The following is a 15,423-nucleotide window of genomic DNA, read 5'->3' as shown; positions in this document are numbered from 1 at the left end:
GCAACCAAATGGAGCTGGAGCACTTTGCTAGAAAAATAAACTGATATTCAGAGCTGATTACAACTTTCCTGGTGCCCTTTTTTTTTTCCATCACAAAATGCTGTTTCTTGAGATAAAAGCTTTCTCTGGGAAGACAGCAATTTCAAAATATGTCTTTCTGCAGAAAGACACAGTCCCAATCTTGGTTAAAAAATTATTTTGAGATCACAATCTCAAGCTTTTGCATGAAAAAGGGACTTCAAATTTTGGTCACATCTACCAAAAACAGGTAGCATCTATTCTCCATGGGAAGGTTTCAGACAGTAAATGGCCTAAATATTTCACCACAGCAAAATAAAACTTCGGCACATCTAGTCAGGAAAGACCCAAGAGCACCCCATGCTCACTTATAAATGGTTCTTACAGGTTGCTGTTGCATTTGAACATGGCTTTCTGCCTACCTGAGGAGGCCAGCTCTGACACCGACTTCTTTGTGATGTGTGACATGAAGCCAATGATAGAGAAAATTACAAATCCCGCGAATATGCTTGTGGTGGAGTTTATACAACAGACAATAATGGAGTCTCTGGAAGAGAGAAAGAGTGAGAAAAATCCACCTGCAAGTCCCTACCAAGAGCAGAGGGTGGGGTAAACAAAAGACCAAGCCCTGTGGAGAGCTGGTGCTATCCCTTGGACAGGTAGCAGAGGTGACATACTAAGTGTCCTGCAGGCAGGGAGCACCTCTACAGAGATCACAGTGTGTCTGTCCCCTAGGCTGCATGTTGCCAGCAAGGGGACAGCCGAGATCAGGCAGATTCACCACAACCCCCTCCCTCACCCATGAGCACTCCCTGCCACACAGGAGGATGGAAAAACAACTGACCTGTAGACGTTGTTGTGGAAAGTGTTGTAGCTCCCCAGAGCAATGAGGGAGCCCAGCCCCAGGCCGTAGGAGAAGAAGATCTGAGTGGCTGCGTCCATCCAGACCTGCAGACAAGGAGCCAGAAGAGAAGTGCAGCAGAAGGGGACTCCGTGCTGCAGGTGCATGTCCTGCAGCAGCTCAGAGCAGGACTAGCAAGGGGACTGGGTGCAGACTGTGGAGCTGTGGCCTTGGGTGCACAGCCCAGTGGGGTGGCCAGGACCTGAGGGAACCCTGTCAGTAGGGCCGAGTCAAGAGTTTCTTACTAATATCTAATCTGAAGCTATTCTCTTTCAGTTTAAAGCCATTCCCCTTGTCCTATCACTGCATATCCTTGTCAAAAGTCCCTCTCCAGAGCTTTCCTGTAGGGCCCTTTATGTACTGGAAGGCAGGCGATCTGCATCCTTCCCATGTGTCCAGTGTATCAAAGTCCAACCTGGCCCAGCATCAGACATATATCCTCAGCCCTCCAAAATGTGTGAATCAAAGCTGCTCCGTGGGATGGAGGTGGATGGATGAAGGGTCATGCATCCTGTTTAAAACTACAGAGGAGAGCAAGGCAGCTTGAAAAGCTGGCCCAGTGCCTTAAGGTCTTAAAGCTTAGAAAGCTGGTGACTGGTGACATTGCTGCTGAAAAAGGAAGAGTCTTGTGACTCCTTGTCTTGGGGTGACCTTATGATGTGTATCCCATATCGCTGCCTATTCCCAGAAATTAATTTTTGTGCCTTTCTATGCCTCTAAACTGAGCCTGAGAGGGGGAAGGAAAAAACTGAGCAAAACTTTCTCAAAGCAGTTTGCAGCTTGTTCAAGGTCACACAGAGATAGCAGGTTTTTTTCCCCCCCAGCTGCGGCAGGGGAGCGAGGAAGCACCCGGCTTGCTGCTTTCCAGTCAGCTTTTGGCCAGTTTTTTCAGTTTCTTGTTCTCTGGAGAGAGACTGAGAGTTGGACTTTGCTTTTCCTTCTCTGGAATTCCGGATTTTCTCCCTTTTCTACTGGACTGCTTGATTGCTGTAACATCAGAGCACATCGGGAGGACTTTCCACCGGGCACAGAGGGCCTGGCCCCGGCCCAAGCCCCAGCTCCGAGGAGACCAAAGGGAGGACTCTGACACTTCCCCAGGTTTTTCCTCTACAGCGAAAGATTTTACTATTTAACATTATTTTCCTTTTCCCGTGTGTTTGGTAAATAAATAGTTTTATCTTCTTCACTTTCCTTCGAGGAAAATTTATTTTTTTCCTGAACCTGGTGGGGGACGGGTGGTTGTGCCTTCTCTCAGAGGATATATTTCTAAATTTGGCCAAACTGGAACACTCCTAAACAATTTTGCCTTTGCAGGGGTCTGGGGTCCCCTCTGGGCTTCCACTGACCAAGGCAATCTTACTGGCCACCACTCATCATCTAAGCACTTCCAAAAACTGCTGCTGTGTGTGCTGCTGTGTCTTGGGCTGCTTCTGAGGCCCCCATGCCAGCACCACCACATCGTCCTTTCTCTGGGACCACCAGAACAAGGCCAAACCACCAGCCCTAGGACAGTCAGTGAAATGAGCCATTCCCAGCCCAGAGGGGAGGTCCCTCTGTCAGGATGACTTCTGACTCTCCCTGCCCTGTGGATAACACTGCTTGAGTACAACAGAGCTGCTGCACAGATTTCCACCCATGAAGGACCTGTCCCTCAGCTTTGTCTCAGCCTGTGGGACATGGGTTATGACTGCTTGAACAGCGTTATTCCAGCGTTATTTTAAGTACTTACAACATTCATGGGAAGTGCCTGGGGAAGCCTAATGCAGACAGAGCTGGGAGATAAGAGCTTTCCTCACTAGGCTACAAACCTCAGAGTCAGAAAGCTTCCTGAAGTCAGGCGTGAGGTAGAAGAGGATCCCCTCCTTGGCTCCTGGCAGGGTGACTCCCCGGAACAAGAGGATGAAAAGCATGAAGTAGGGGTAGGTGGCTGAGAAATACACCACCTGAAAAAGACCCCATGGGAAAGAAGCCATCAGCCCACCAGTGCCCAGGAGCTTTCCTGCCCACGCTATTGTTGCATCTGGTGTGTCCTCCTGTGAGGGGGGAAGGCTCCCAAGCACACCCACTTTCAGCAGCATTTCCTTGCATTTGCTGTCTCTCATTCCCATGCTAGTAACATTTCTGGCTGTTTGAGGTTTCTCCCTGCCAATGATACACAAGGGCACACTAATCACAAAAGTAGCATGCTAAAGTCTGGATGGAATGCCCAAAGACAAGGGAATTGCACAGGGATAATTTTAGTGCACAGAAGTAATCCCCTTAAGTCATAACATCCTTATTTTGCAGAGCTAAAGCTGGTGTTTCTCTAGACCAATGCATCAAGCAAGACGATTCCACTGCTTTCCTTTCAGCACTGTTTCAGGATCTCACAGGTATGTGCCATCCCTCATCACAGGGCCCACACCAGTAATCACCAGGGCTTTGCTGTGGCTGTGTAGCTAAAGCCTGTTTGAGAGCCACTGGGGAAGTTAACAGCTTAGGTTACCTACCCCTGAAGTGCTTCTTTCTGATCTCTCCTCTAGATTATTCCTTTCATAATAGTGTCCCGCTGTACCATGCTGTGCTCTAAATAACACATCCCAGCATCTCAGCATCGCTGTTTCACTAAATGAAGCAATTACCTTTCTGCTGTGCTAGCCTGGAGTGCTGCACAGGGAATAACAACGGGCTTCTCATCTGAAGGTCTCCCACCAATATCAAAAGGGCAGCAGGGAAATTTTCAAAGGAGATGGTGAGATTTTTTCCACCAGAGGCAGTTTAAGAGACTGTGATTGTCCAAAGGGGGAGACCACAAGAAGCTTCGCTCTCTCAAAGAGCTGTCCCAAGGTGGGAAATACAGGCAATTTCTGACAATGCCTCTTCTCAAAAAGAGTGTGCGTTCAGACCTAAGACCTTACAGGGAAGAGCTATTCTCTGCACTTAGAATGAAAATTACCATAAACATGGTAACAATTTTTACAGCTGTGAAAAGTAAATGTCAGGAATTTAATAGTATCTACTGTGATTTTGCCTCTAAACACCATAATCTCAGTTACAGACACAAATAAAATTGAGTCTGGAGGATATTTTGACAATGCAGCAATGAGAGGCAGCACCAAAAGGCCCATCCCTCACACTGTACCTTGCCCGTCCACTCCACACCCTTCCAGATGGAGAAGTAGACCAGCAGCCAGGCCAGGGCCAGTGTGCCAGCCAGGGGCCAGCGGATGGTGCCAGGCTCCCCCAGGCCCCCGGACATCTGGTGCATGTTTCTCCTAAGGGTGGGAGACACTGTGTTAGGAGGAAATCCAACAATCAAGGGCAGAGGGATTTGGAGCTCCCAGAGGTGGAGGGTGAAGGGCCAGGTGCAGACAAGCGTGAGAACCCGCAAAAGCCTAGAGGGAACTGAGGTTCATGGCGATGGGATGAAGGGAGGAGAAGAGAGGTGGAGAGGCTGTTTGCCTGTCCATCCTCCTGACCTGCATCTGCACCGCGCACCCCACGGCCACCATGGCCAGTGGCTGGCTGTAATGCCCTCCAGCCAAAGCTGCCCAAGGGACAGCGCCAACAGGCACAGCTGCAGCCCTGGTGGGCAGGCACGGTGACCGCGGCGAGGGGAGAAACCTGGTGTGGGCAGGCTGGGAACGTACTCCCAGAACTCGGTGACAGCGCTGGTGAGGTTGGTGGTGTCGTTCAGGGAGTAGTTGGAGAAGCAGCGGTCGGTGTTCCAGGCGTTCCCGCAGTTCTGCCACGGCAGGTCGTCCTGCACCGGCACAAGGACAGTGGGGTTATCATTCATGTGAGATCTCCCAGCTGAAATCTGGCTTCTTTTAAACTGAAACCCCGTAATTTTTTTGCAAAGAGAATGGGCAGCTCCACTGGATGGGCATGCCCTCGTAGCCAAAAGCATGGAACAATTTTCCAAGATACGATAAACTGGACAAGAATTTTCCAGGAAAAAATATCATTATGTTATTAGGGCAATGTTGTAGGTCCAATAAAATGTTAGCAACTCCCCAGATAAAAAGCCACTTCCAATTAACTGTTGGTAATTAGTAGCTACAAATTAAAATAATATCAAGGGATATTGTGTTTATAACCAATACAGCTTTTTGCTGGCTTCAGTCAACAAGTGGTTGGAATCTACTACACAAAGAATAAACAGTGATTTGTTTCTTATGTTTCATTTACTCCAACTTCAATGCTTAAAAAGCGACACAGCCCTGAGAATGGAGGCAATGGGTACACAAACAGACTGTTATAACACAAGCACAGGAGTAAATTTAAAGCTCAGTAGCTGTTTCATGCTGTCCACTGCCCTGATTATAAGCAGCACAAAGGGATTCCTGGGAGATGTTTACACTGTGGGTAGCAGTGTGATGGCAGCACAATGCTACAGACTTAGTGCAATCAGCTCTGGCACTGCAGGCAGTGAAGCAGCAGTGTCAGGGGCCGTGTGAGCGTGCAGGGCAAGTCACCCGAGCCACGTAGGGCCACGGCTGAGCCAGCCCAAGGAAAGCAGCTTGGATATGTCTCCCTGCGCAGCTATCTCTTTTCCCAAGCACAGCGCGTATAGGTAAATGCGGAGCAGCTATTCTGGGTGATTTCCCTCTGCAGATAAGACCTGAGGCTCCAGCTCAACAAAGCTTTAAGATGTTTGTATCCATCCCTATCCATCCACGAACACAGACCTCTTCCAAAATACTATCTGTGTTTTAAGTGCCTTGTGGCATCAGTGCCCTTAAGTGCTGCCCTTACTGCTCCGTCTAAATCAGCTCACTCCAGCAGATGATACCTTCAAACGTGGTATCCTGGCAGAACGGTGGCTATTGGAGGGGCGGGGCTGACATTCCAGCGGCCCTCCAGGCCACTGCACCTACCCGGTGATTTCGCTGAGGACTTGCTAACTGCATTGAAGCAAAGGCAATGGCTCGGGCAGCGCAGCACAGCATCTCTTCAATGTTTGCACATTAGAGACGCTGCGAAGCTCTCACAGGGAGGGGCAGGCTGGGGGCAGTTTGTTGCTGCTCCATTTCCTCTGAATTTCAGAGGACAGAAACTGCAGAAGGCAGGCTGGGCTCCTATTATAGTTCAAAATACTCTTAGTCAAACTTAGGAGGGACATGGGACAGACATCAGCCTAGCTTTTTCATTTGCACCTTGGGTCCTTTCGGGAGTTTGGAATTATCTCTGGCAAAAGAAAAGGTCTTGAGCCAAACACCTGGATCTGCCTATGTACATACAAGCACTGTCACCAGCCGGGTCTGTGACACCTGAATGTACCAAAGCCTCGTCCTGCCCAGGCTGTAGTTGGGATGGGTTCCTTTGGGGAAGACCACTGTTTATTTGGGATGTGCCTGAGAGTGCATCTAATCACCCACAGCCAATAATTTTGATCTAGATCCAGGAGTCTACAGTAATAGGTAGTATTGGTGGTAGAAGCACAGTTGGGAATGCCAAACAGAAACTCAGAAAAAGTCTTGATAGATAGTGGAAATTTTTGCTGAAACAAAAAGTAAAACTGGATGTACAGTGTCCACTCTAGCATTTCAGGGTTATATCTAAATGACATTCAAAAAGATCCCATTTGAACCACGGGGTTGATATCTTTGAGGCTGCAGATTGCTCAGAGAGTTACGTTAAGGAAACTCTTACCAGTTTCTGGGCTGAAATAAATAATTCAGGTACCAAGAAATTAATACAGGGTGTGATTCTAACCTTGTATGGTAGAAGACCCTGCTGTGGAAGAGGAACCCACTATAAACCATAACACCAAAGCACACACTAAGAGACAGTCACAAGCAGATGTCGAGATACTTTCTGAATCATTTTCCCAGCAGAAAAAAAATCCCTTGGATATCATTTATCAAGAGAGGAGTGAATAAGAACTAATTAAGATAAGGAGTAAGTCCTGAGAAATAAGACCATGATGTGACAAAACCTGACAAAAGCAGTTCTGGAAATATGCAGCTCAGATTTGAGCAGCCCTAGAAATAAAACAGAAACACAGGGTGAGTTTTAAAGACTGATGAGAGCAGGGAACAGTTCCCATAGAGGGGCTGGGACCATCCCCTCCAGAGGGCAAACATCACTACCTGTCAGCACTACAAAACTGCCTCCAGGGCTGATGAACCTCTTGAGGAAGGGTTCAGCAGGATGCTGACAAGGGCTCTTTACACAAATGGCAAGCAGCCAGTGCCTGCTTTGGGGCATAAACAAATCACTGCCCATAAAGGAGTGAGGACCCAGACCACAGCCAGGACCATGCTGCAGACATGCCCGTGACTCACCGCAGTGAAAGAGTTGAAGAGATAGTAGAGAGCCCAGGCAATGATGACAATGTAGTAGATGTTCAGCCAGAAGGACAGAACCATAGCTGCCAGTCCCACACCTGCAAATGAAGGCAGAGAGCAGCATCAGCCCAGGTCTCCAGTACCCAAGGGAGCTCATGGGCACCACAGCAAGTTTCTTTTGAAAACCAGAGAAAGGGAATTGGCTCATCAGAGTGTGCTAGAATTGCACTGTGAGCTGGTCAGCAAGGGAGGCTCATTCCCTCAGGTGTCTCACCCACCCATTTCCACTGGGGGAACAGTGCTACCTTTCAGTGTGCTACCAGTACTTTATGGACAGAGCTCCATAAGAACAACATCTTGTCACTTCCCTGGCAGAATCACACTTTCCCACATCCAAGGCATTTCTAAATCACCACCAGCTTCTAGAAAACAGCTACTCCAAACATGGCAACAGGTTGCATTCCCATGCAATTAAAACAAGCATACGTAGGGAGGTTTGGGAAAACAAAGGGTCTCCTGCAACCAGAGCCCCTCCATCACAGTCCATACTGCTCATAAAGTTCCTTCTCGCCACACAAAGCTGCTTGAACGGAGCACAGCGACTGCAGACATCGAGGTCAAGGACAGCTTGACAAAGACAGAGCAGAAAACCCCTCCCCTCACCTGCCACCCCATCCCAGTCCCTGGGGATTTGCTGATTCGCTCTCAAACCATCAATGGGGTTTTGTGTGTAGTTACGTGCCATTGCTGTCCCAAACACACAACACAGTACCTTTGAACATGGGTGCTAATCTCCAGACTCCCAGTCCACCAACAGAGGTATACTGGCCCAGAGCAGTTTCCAGCAGGAAGAGAGGAATCCCAGCAAACACCAGCGTCAGGAAATAAGGGATAAGGAAGGCCCCTGAAAGAAGGAGCAATGTTATCAGGCAGTTTCCACTTTGATCAAGAAGGAAATGCCTCCAGGTGCATTTTCTTGCTCTGCAGCACCTGTGAGATGAGGAGCAGCCTCTCCCAGAGGGGACAGTTTGCAGCTGGAGTTGGTGTGTTCAGTGAGTCTCCCACTGAGGTCACCACTGCTTTCCCCTTATCACTGTGGGTATATATGTACCATGTATACACAGACATTGACCTCACTAGCTGTGCTATGCCAGGGTCACTTTGTTGTTAACTGTTTAGATAGTGCTAAACCCAATCTGACAACAAACCCAAAAGCTTGGACACTGACATTGGTAATTTGTTGATGCTTTCTGTCTTACCTGCAGACACTTTTGATTCTTCTTCTTCTTGAGGGAACAGTGCACAGGAATATCTGGCATTGGCCACTGCCTTCTTTGTTTATAGCTAATTCAGTCTTTTAAGAAAACTGTGACCAAGACTGTATTGGCCCTAGTAACAGTGCTATATACCCCCCCATCTGTGTTTTAGGTTTTACCCTTAGAATTCCTAGTGAAAATATTATTCTTCTTCATGGCCCTATGGAAATCATCTCATCACTAGAAAGGAGGTAGAACACCCATTCACTAGAGATATTACTGGCACCCAGTTTTTAGAAGAGCAATTAGAATAGGAGAGCCTTGCCGTGTGATTGGAAGGCTGTACAAGTTCAGGTCATCCTGACTTCTAGGACCTGGGACAAAGCTCATTTTTACGTTTCTTATGCATGCCATAATTTCTGTGGAGGACAAACTTTTGCAGAAGATGCTGGCTGGCGGCAGAGAGAGGACCCTCGGTTTGCCCAGAAGCAGCTGGCCATGTTCAGGACAGCACTGATTCCTGCTCTAGCCATAGGGCTGAGCTGTCAGTCTGAGTCTTCTCCAGATACTCATGGGAAGCAAACATGAGAGCCAGCAAGCAAAGCCACTCTGGAGAGCTGTGGCCCAGCTTGCACCCAGCAGAGCCAGGCTCCAGCAGCTGCTCTTCGAGGGCAGGGAAGCAGCCAGGCACAGCCAGGGATGCTGGCTCAGGGGACATCCAGCTGGGGACATGTGCCTGCCAAGCAGGGAGCTGAACCCAGCTGGGAGAGGCAGGTGCCAGCACCCGGCATGGGAGTCCATGGGAGGCAGCATGCAAGAGGAGCTGGCAGTGGGTGGTGGGGAGAAAACACTCTCCGTGCCAGCAGTTCGGTGACCATGAGCCTGAATCACAAGCTGGCGTGGAAGCGCAGGCTCTTGGCTTCACCAGCAGCCTGGCGCAGAGGAGAGAACAGCTTTGGGCATCCCTGTGCCTGCTCAGCATCCTCCTCTGTGTGCTCGCTAGACACCACAGCCTGCAGGGTCCAGCCCCCTGGGAGCCCTGCAGGAAGCCAGCGTCTGCTCCGAGGACACAGCAGCTGCCACCCTGCTGCTGTGGAGTTTGGAGGCTGAGCTTTGCGGCAGAGCAAGTGCCTTCCTTGCAAGCAGTTAATGAAATTTGGCTGCAGCCCTGATGATCCTGCATTTCTCATCTACAGCAGGTCAGGAAGGTTTGTAGGTAAAGGTCTTAATAGACTGTTGGGGAAAAAACCCACCAATTAAACTTTTGGACACAAGTCCTTTATCCTAGCATGACAAAGATGCTCAAGAATAGTGGAAAATCTACAAACCAGACCATCTCCTTGAGCTGAGGGCTATTGGCAATGACACTGTCACTCTGGAGGGCCAGGTCCCCAAGCAGGCATGGATAATATCCCTGGGTCCTGTACAGCCAGATGGAAAATCCGTTCTGCAGGCCTGTGCAAAATATGGTTGTGTGTGACCTTGTGAAAGTCCCAGCTTGTCTCCAGATCCATGGGTGTCAAAGGGTGATGACGCTGGTCTTGCTCAGAGCACTGACCCTTGGAGGCAAGGAAAGATCAGCAGCGCCTGGCACTCACTGTGCAGCCCCAAATGTGCCTGCTCCTAATGTCATACAGCAGAGAATAACAATTAATCCTTAAAACAGGGTACACTGCCCATGAATCAAAAATTGAGCATTACAAGCATTACATGCTGTTGCTTTGAGTCTCAGTGCACAAAAGGGGAGTGCAGGATGCTTATTTAAAGAATTGTTTTTCTCTCAAGTTACTCAAGCTTAGGATCTCACAGGCAATTTTTAGCACGTACTGAGCCGCATTTAGAGTGAATTTGGAGCCCGGTACAATACAGAGGGACTGTATGAGGTTAGAGGTTGGTGTAGAAGCTGGAGCCATGGGCACAGCTGGGCACATCCAGCTGCGTGCAGGGCCATCAGGGAGCCCAGGCATCACTTTGGGTGAAGCCTGCCCCCGCAGCGGATGGGCCAAGCGCTCAGCTGCCGTGCCCTGGGCTCCCTGCGCCGAGCAAACCAGCCGTGAGCCGATGCAGTGTGACAGCGGCAAGTGAGACGACAATATTTCCATTCAGTTCAATTTGCCTGTGCGTAATGGAAGCAGCCCACACGACCGCGCGCCGAGCAGCGTACACGCAGGACGCTAAAATTAGAGTCCCGCCCACAGTCTGCTGCGCTCCGGAGGCGCCTCCGTCGGGGCAGAGCCGAGGCGGTGCCCGGCCGGCTGCGAAGGCGCTGCCGTGCGCTCCCGCTGCCGGTGACGCCGCCGCGCGTCAGCGCTGCCGCCCGGGGCCGCCGCTCAGCACCGCGGGCTGCGGGAGCCGGCAGCCGCCGCCGGCAGGGCCACGGGAAGGAGCCATCCAGGCTGCCGCGAACGGCACGAAGCGGCACGGGAGGCAGGGGGTCTGGGAGCAGGCAGGCACCGATTCCCGCATCTCACCTGCCTGGCGTCTCTGCTTACAGCCGGCTGCTCCCTCTGCGTGCCCGCGGCTGCCAGGGCAGAGATCACCCCGTGTGCCATTGCTAATGCTAATAATAGTGCTCCACACCTCTACAGCACCCTCTCTCCTAGGTTCTCGGCTGACTTTGTATGTAGGATCGATTTTAGCTTCACAACACCCCTCATCTAATTATAGGCATTGTCATCTCCACCTTTATGTGTGAGGAGACAGTCACGGGCAGCACAGAGCCGGTGTGAGACTTGAGATGACGCAGCAACCACGGGGCAGACGCTGGCTAACAAGCAGTGCTGGGACCTAGCCGTGGGGGAAATGTTCCATGGGGAGAGCTAGCAGTCAGAGTGGGGCTAGACAAAGACGACAAACCTGCACCGTGGCTCTGGCATTGGCGGCACAGGCTCTCGGGGCAGGCCTGGATGATCCCATAAACCTCACTCGGCTGCACATTTCCACCTTTCCACAAAACCCAAAGAAGCTGTGGATGCCCCATCCCTGAAAGCGTTCAAGGCCGGGTTGGATGTGGCTTTGAGCAACCTAGTTTAGCGAAAGGTGTCCCTGCCCTTGGCAGTGGGTTTGGAACAGGATGATCTTTAAGGTCCCTTCCAACCCAGACCATCCTATGATTCTACAATTCTATGAAAACAACAAGTTCAGTTAGAAATCTTGTCAAATTTGCTAACTTTCTGGTCTCCTGTTCGGACTCACTCCACATGCTTCAGAGAAGGGGCCTAGATACCCTTAAATGCCATGAAGTTAAATGGACAGTTCTTCAGGGAGCAAGACCCTTCTCCTCTTTTCCAGGGTTGGAGGAGAAAAGCATCCTACACCACCTGTGACACAGACAGCAGAAGTGGGCTAGTGATATGAGGCGTCATGAGAGCCAAAGGCAAAAGGAAAATAAAAAAGACATGGAGAAGAAACTTGAGAAGAGACCCTCAGAGCAGCATGAATGAATGTGGGACTTGGGACGGGGGCTCCAGGCTGGGAAGAGCTAAGAGGGAAGCAAAGAGCAATGTGGGAACACTAGCAGGCAAAGCTAAAATTATATATACAGCCTTGAAGGTGAGGAAAAGGGGTTTGGACCTGTGTGGGAAGTCTGTAAAAGGGTTCAGGGAAGTGAGCAGCTCTTCAGAGGGGAGAAGGAAGGAAGTTTTAGTAACAGGCACAAGCAATGGGAGAGCTGGGCACGGAGTGAGAAGAAAAAGCCTCTGCTTTACTGACACCAGCCCATACTCCCCTCCACAAAAGCATGTCCCTGACAAGGCTGAAGAAATAGCACCATTTTAGAGGGGAGTTGAGGCACAGAAGTGTGTTTTCTGACTTGATCCAAGATGTGCAGAAATTGTGTAGCTGAGCAGGGAGAATTCCCTTGAGAGTACACTGGACTGAGGAGAACCCCACCTTCAACAGATGCAAACTGGTTTCTCTGGAAGTGCCCCAGAATCCAACTGGGTGTCTATTTGTGCATAACCCTCCCTGTAAATAAATGAGGTCCCACATGATTTTTTTTTTTGTAGCCCTGCAAATTTGGACAGCAGAAGTGCGACAGAACTCAAACTGATTGTTTTATTTCTGTGGACTACTTCTTCCCAGCCTGCACTTGCTAGTAAAGCCCACAGGTCATAGAAACTTGTCTCCAGACAACTTTATAATTCCCATCATGTGGGAGAGCTCTCAGCTGGAGGACCACCCATTTGCCCAGACCCACACCAAACCAAAACCTGCTCAGGAACAAGGCTGCTCACTGTGCATTTCTCTCACCTCCTCCATTCTTGCCGCAGAGATAAGGGAAGCGCCAGACGTTGCCCAGACCGATAGCATAGCCCACACAGGACAGCAAGAAGTCAAATTTCCCCTTCCAGGAACCTCTGTCTGGGATCTCCTTCTTCTTCTTCTTCTTGGTGCTCACAACCTCAGGGCTGATGGGCTCTGGCTCCTCCAGGGCTGCCTGCTTTACCTCAGAGGGAGAATTCAGCTCCACGGAGGTGTTGTCCATCTTGCCCATGGCGACTCAGAAGTATGTCCACTCTTGCTGAGGGGCTGGAGGAGCAGGAAAGGCAGTTTCTGCCCTGGCCACGTGAAGACAAGATGGGAAGCACTGGGCAAAGCTCCTGGTGAGAAAGGAGAGAAGGAAGGTGTCCTGTGTCAATGTGATGTGTCAGACTTGGTTGTTACCAGTACGTAACAAATCCCTCAACTCTCATCTTACCTGCTTCTCATCCCAGGGCTCTGCAGGAAGAGCTCTGGGACCAGTAGGCATGCAGCAAAACAACAGGTTGTAGGTGACCCACCACAGAGCAGTTCAGGCAGAGAAACATATCTGTCCCATCTGAGTGACAGTGGAGGGGGGCACGATGAAGGTGCCACAGCTCCCAGGTCTGGGGCCCCAAACTGAGTGCAGCAGCCACAGAGCCATCTGAGAGTTTCTGTGGCCCAGCCAGCCAGGCACAGCTTTGCAGTGGCACCTCCACAATGGATGTGCTCCACTTGGCAATCCCATGCCTTAATCCCTCACCACGGCAGCAACACAGCCGTGTTCACAGCTCTGCACCTGCAACATCTGGCAAGGGAATCGCTGCTCTGCTCTGCTCCTCCCTGGGCACCACGTTGCATGTGTATTCAGCTGGTGCTCACTAGTGCCTAGAGCCAGCCTGTGAACCACTGAAATCCCACTCAGCCAGGACTCCAAAGTCCTGACGATTAATTGGATGAGTCTGACAAAAAAAATTAATTAATACCTGCATTGATTTTAGGCCCTAAGAAGCATATAACCATCACACTAAAACAATTTGGAAAGTGAGCAAGAACAGGCTATGTTACTACACCTGTCTCTAAAACAATATTGCACTCGTGTCTTGAAAAATAAGTGCAGTTCTCCCTTCCTGAAAAGTCAGAAAAAGGCATGGAAGAGAGCCAAAAGGCTGCTTAAAAGTGTGGAGCAACTTCCACGTGAAGAGAGTATAAATAAAACAGGATACATTGTTCTGTGGAAGAGGTAGCTGGCAGGGGCCTATAAATGTGTCAGTGTCATAGAATACAAGTATTCACCAGTTCTGACGCAAGAACTGCACGGGATTAAACCGTGACTGGCAGGTGGTAGGTTCAAAAAGAGCAAGAGGTGATATTCCAGAAAATGTGCAGCTATGGAGCAAGACTCCCCACTGCAGGACATGCTGGATGCCAAGAGCTTATGACTTCAGGAAAGGAAATTAAGGAGGTAAATAATGGAAGGAAAATCCACCAGGAGCTACTACTGCAATTCTGCAAAACCCTGAGCTGGAAGTTGTTGAAGGTTGAGGGATTCTTCCAAGGAAATAACACTCCCTGCTTTTCCTGGTTTTATTCTCTCCCCTCGGCATCTGCCCTCAGCCAGTACAGAATACAGGACTGGCATGGGGTTTGCTCTCACCCACTTCTCAGCCCATTTTGCAGAGACAAATTTAATCCTCACCAGGGGCCCTGAGGGTGATCAGTGCTACAATCTCCCAGACATCTGTTGACAAAAACATTCATAGATGCAAACACTGGAAAACAAACAAACAAACAAAAAGAAAAACAAAATGGGTATATCAGGAAATGAATCAATGCTGTAAAGAGGTGTCATGCTCTAGCAGTTAAAGCTGACCTTGCTTGAGATTCTCACTATTGGCAGTCTAGTCTCCTAGCCAAAGAATACCTATTTGTCCCATGGATGCTTGGGGGACTCGTGAACTGGTGTTTCTAAAGTGTCCTAGACGGACATGCTCTCCCAAGTCCTGGCTCAATGGCAGTATTGACTCCTGCATACTACAGTAGGCATCCCATGGTTACAGCAGGTGAATTTTGTTTCCCCACAGAATTCATCACTGAGGTTAGAAAAACTCTATCAACTGTGAAGGGAATGGCTGAACCAGGAAATAACTGTAATTCTTTCTGATAAGTCAGTGGAGAAGCCAGAAGTCCCTTTGCTGTGGGATGAAGTGTGTAACCAAACCCTCTGAGCTATGGAGCCCACACCGAGCCTCACAACTCCTCTAGCCCAAGGACGGTTGCAGTAAGCCCAGCAGTAAGTGGCATCATGAAAATGGTTTCTGGGGAGAAGAGACCATTTCACATAGCCCATGAGGCAGATGCCAGAAGAGACCATTGCAAGACACTCAGAGCAAAGGTTTTGGTTGACAGATCCCACTTCCATCCTACACCTTGTGATAGCACTGTCACACCAGCTCCTGGCTCCTCACTGAGGCAGGGAGAAAAAGATTATACAGAACATGTAGAAGGAAACTAAGATAAAGACAATTTATAAATCAAAATAGAAGAAATAGCACCAAAACCCTTAGGAAGAAGTCAGAGCTGGGCTAAGTCAGGATAATTAGCTATACCTGGAGACATAACAAATTGGACTCAGCAGAAGCCATTTGGACTCCTTTTTTTCTGTAGACAAAAAACAGTAGGTAAGCTGCTGTCTTTAAAAAGTATTTATATATCCTGCTCTCCCTGTGCTCTT

At 49.5% G+C, this 15,423-nt stretch overlaps 1 protein-coding gene across 5 annotated transcripts in view; it reads right to left on the bottom strand.

Moving 5' to 3' along the window:
• The window catches only part of LOC116443525 (sodium- and chloride-dependent GABA transporter 1-like), a 34,984-nt gene that overhangs the window by 13,080 nt on the left and 6,481 nt on the right, over positions 1–15,423 (bottom strand). For 2 of the 5 annotated variants that reach the window (XM_032107724.1, XM_032107725.1), the window contains exons 2-10: positions 14,389–14,461; positions 12,699–13,048; positions 7,964–8,095; positions 7,189–7,289; positions 4,549–4,658; positions 4,041–4,173; positions 2,728–2,862; positions 863–966; positions 441–565 (exon numbers count right to left, since the gene is read on the bottom strand). In XM_032107724.1, the coding sequence (XP_031963615.1) occupies positions 441–565; positions 863–966; positions 2,728–2,862; positions 4,041–4,173; positions 4,549–4,658; positions 7,189–7,289; positions 7,964–8,095; positions 12,699–12,942 (1,084 nt within the window). In that variant the 5' untranslated portion in view covers positions 12,943–13,048; positions 14,389–14,461. Of the gene's footprint in view, positions 1–440; positions 566–862; positions 967–2,727; positions 2,863–4,040; positions 4,174–4,548; positions 4,659–7,188; positions 7,290–7,963; positions 8,096–12,698; positions 13,049–13,146; positions 13,254–14,388; positions 14,462–15,423 lie in introns of those variants that run through there. The other 3 variants (XM_032107723.1, XM_032107726.1, XM_032107727.1) reach the window with 2 other exon arrangements.

This window comes from Corvus moneduloides, chromosome 4 (genome assembly GCF_009650955.1).
Source record: "Corvus moneduloides isolate bCorMon1 chromosome 4, bCorMon1.pri, whole genome shotgun sequence".
Taxonomy (NCBI): domain Eukaryota; kingdom Metazoa; phylum Chordata; class Aves; order Passeriformes; family Corvidae; genus Corvus; species Corvus moneduloides.
Note: the sequence above shows the minus strand (reverse complement) of the source record. Positions and strands in the feature narration are given on the sequence as shown.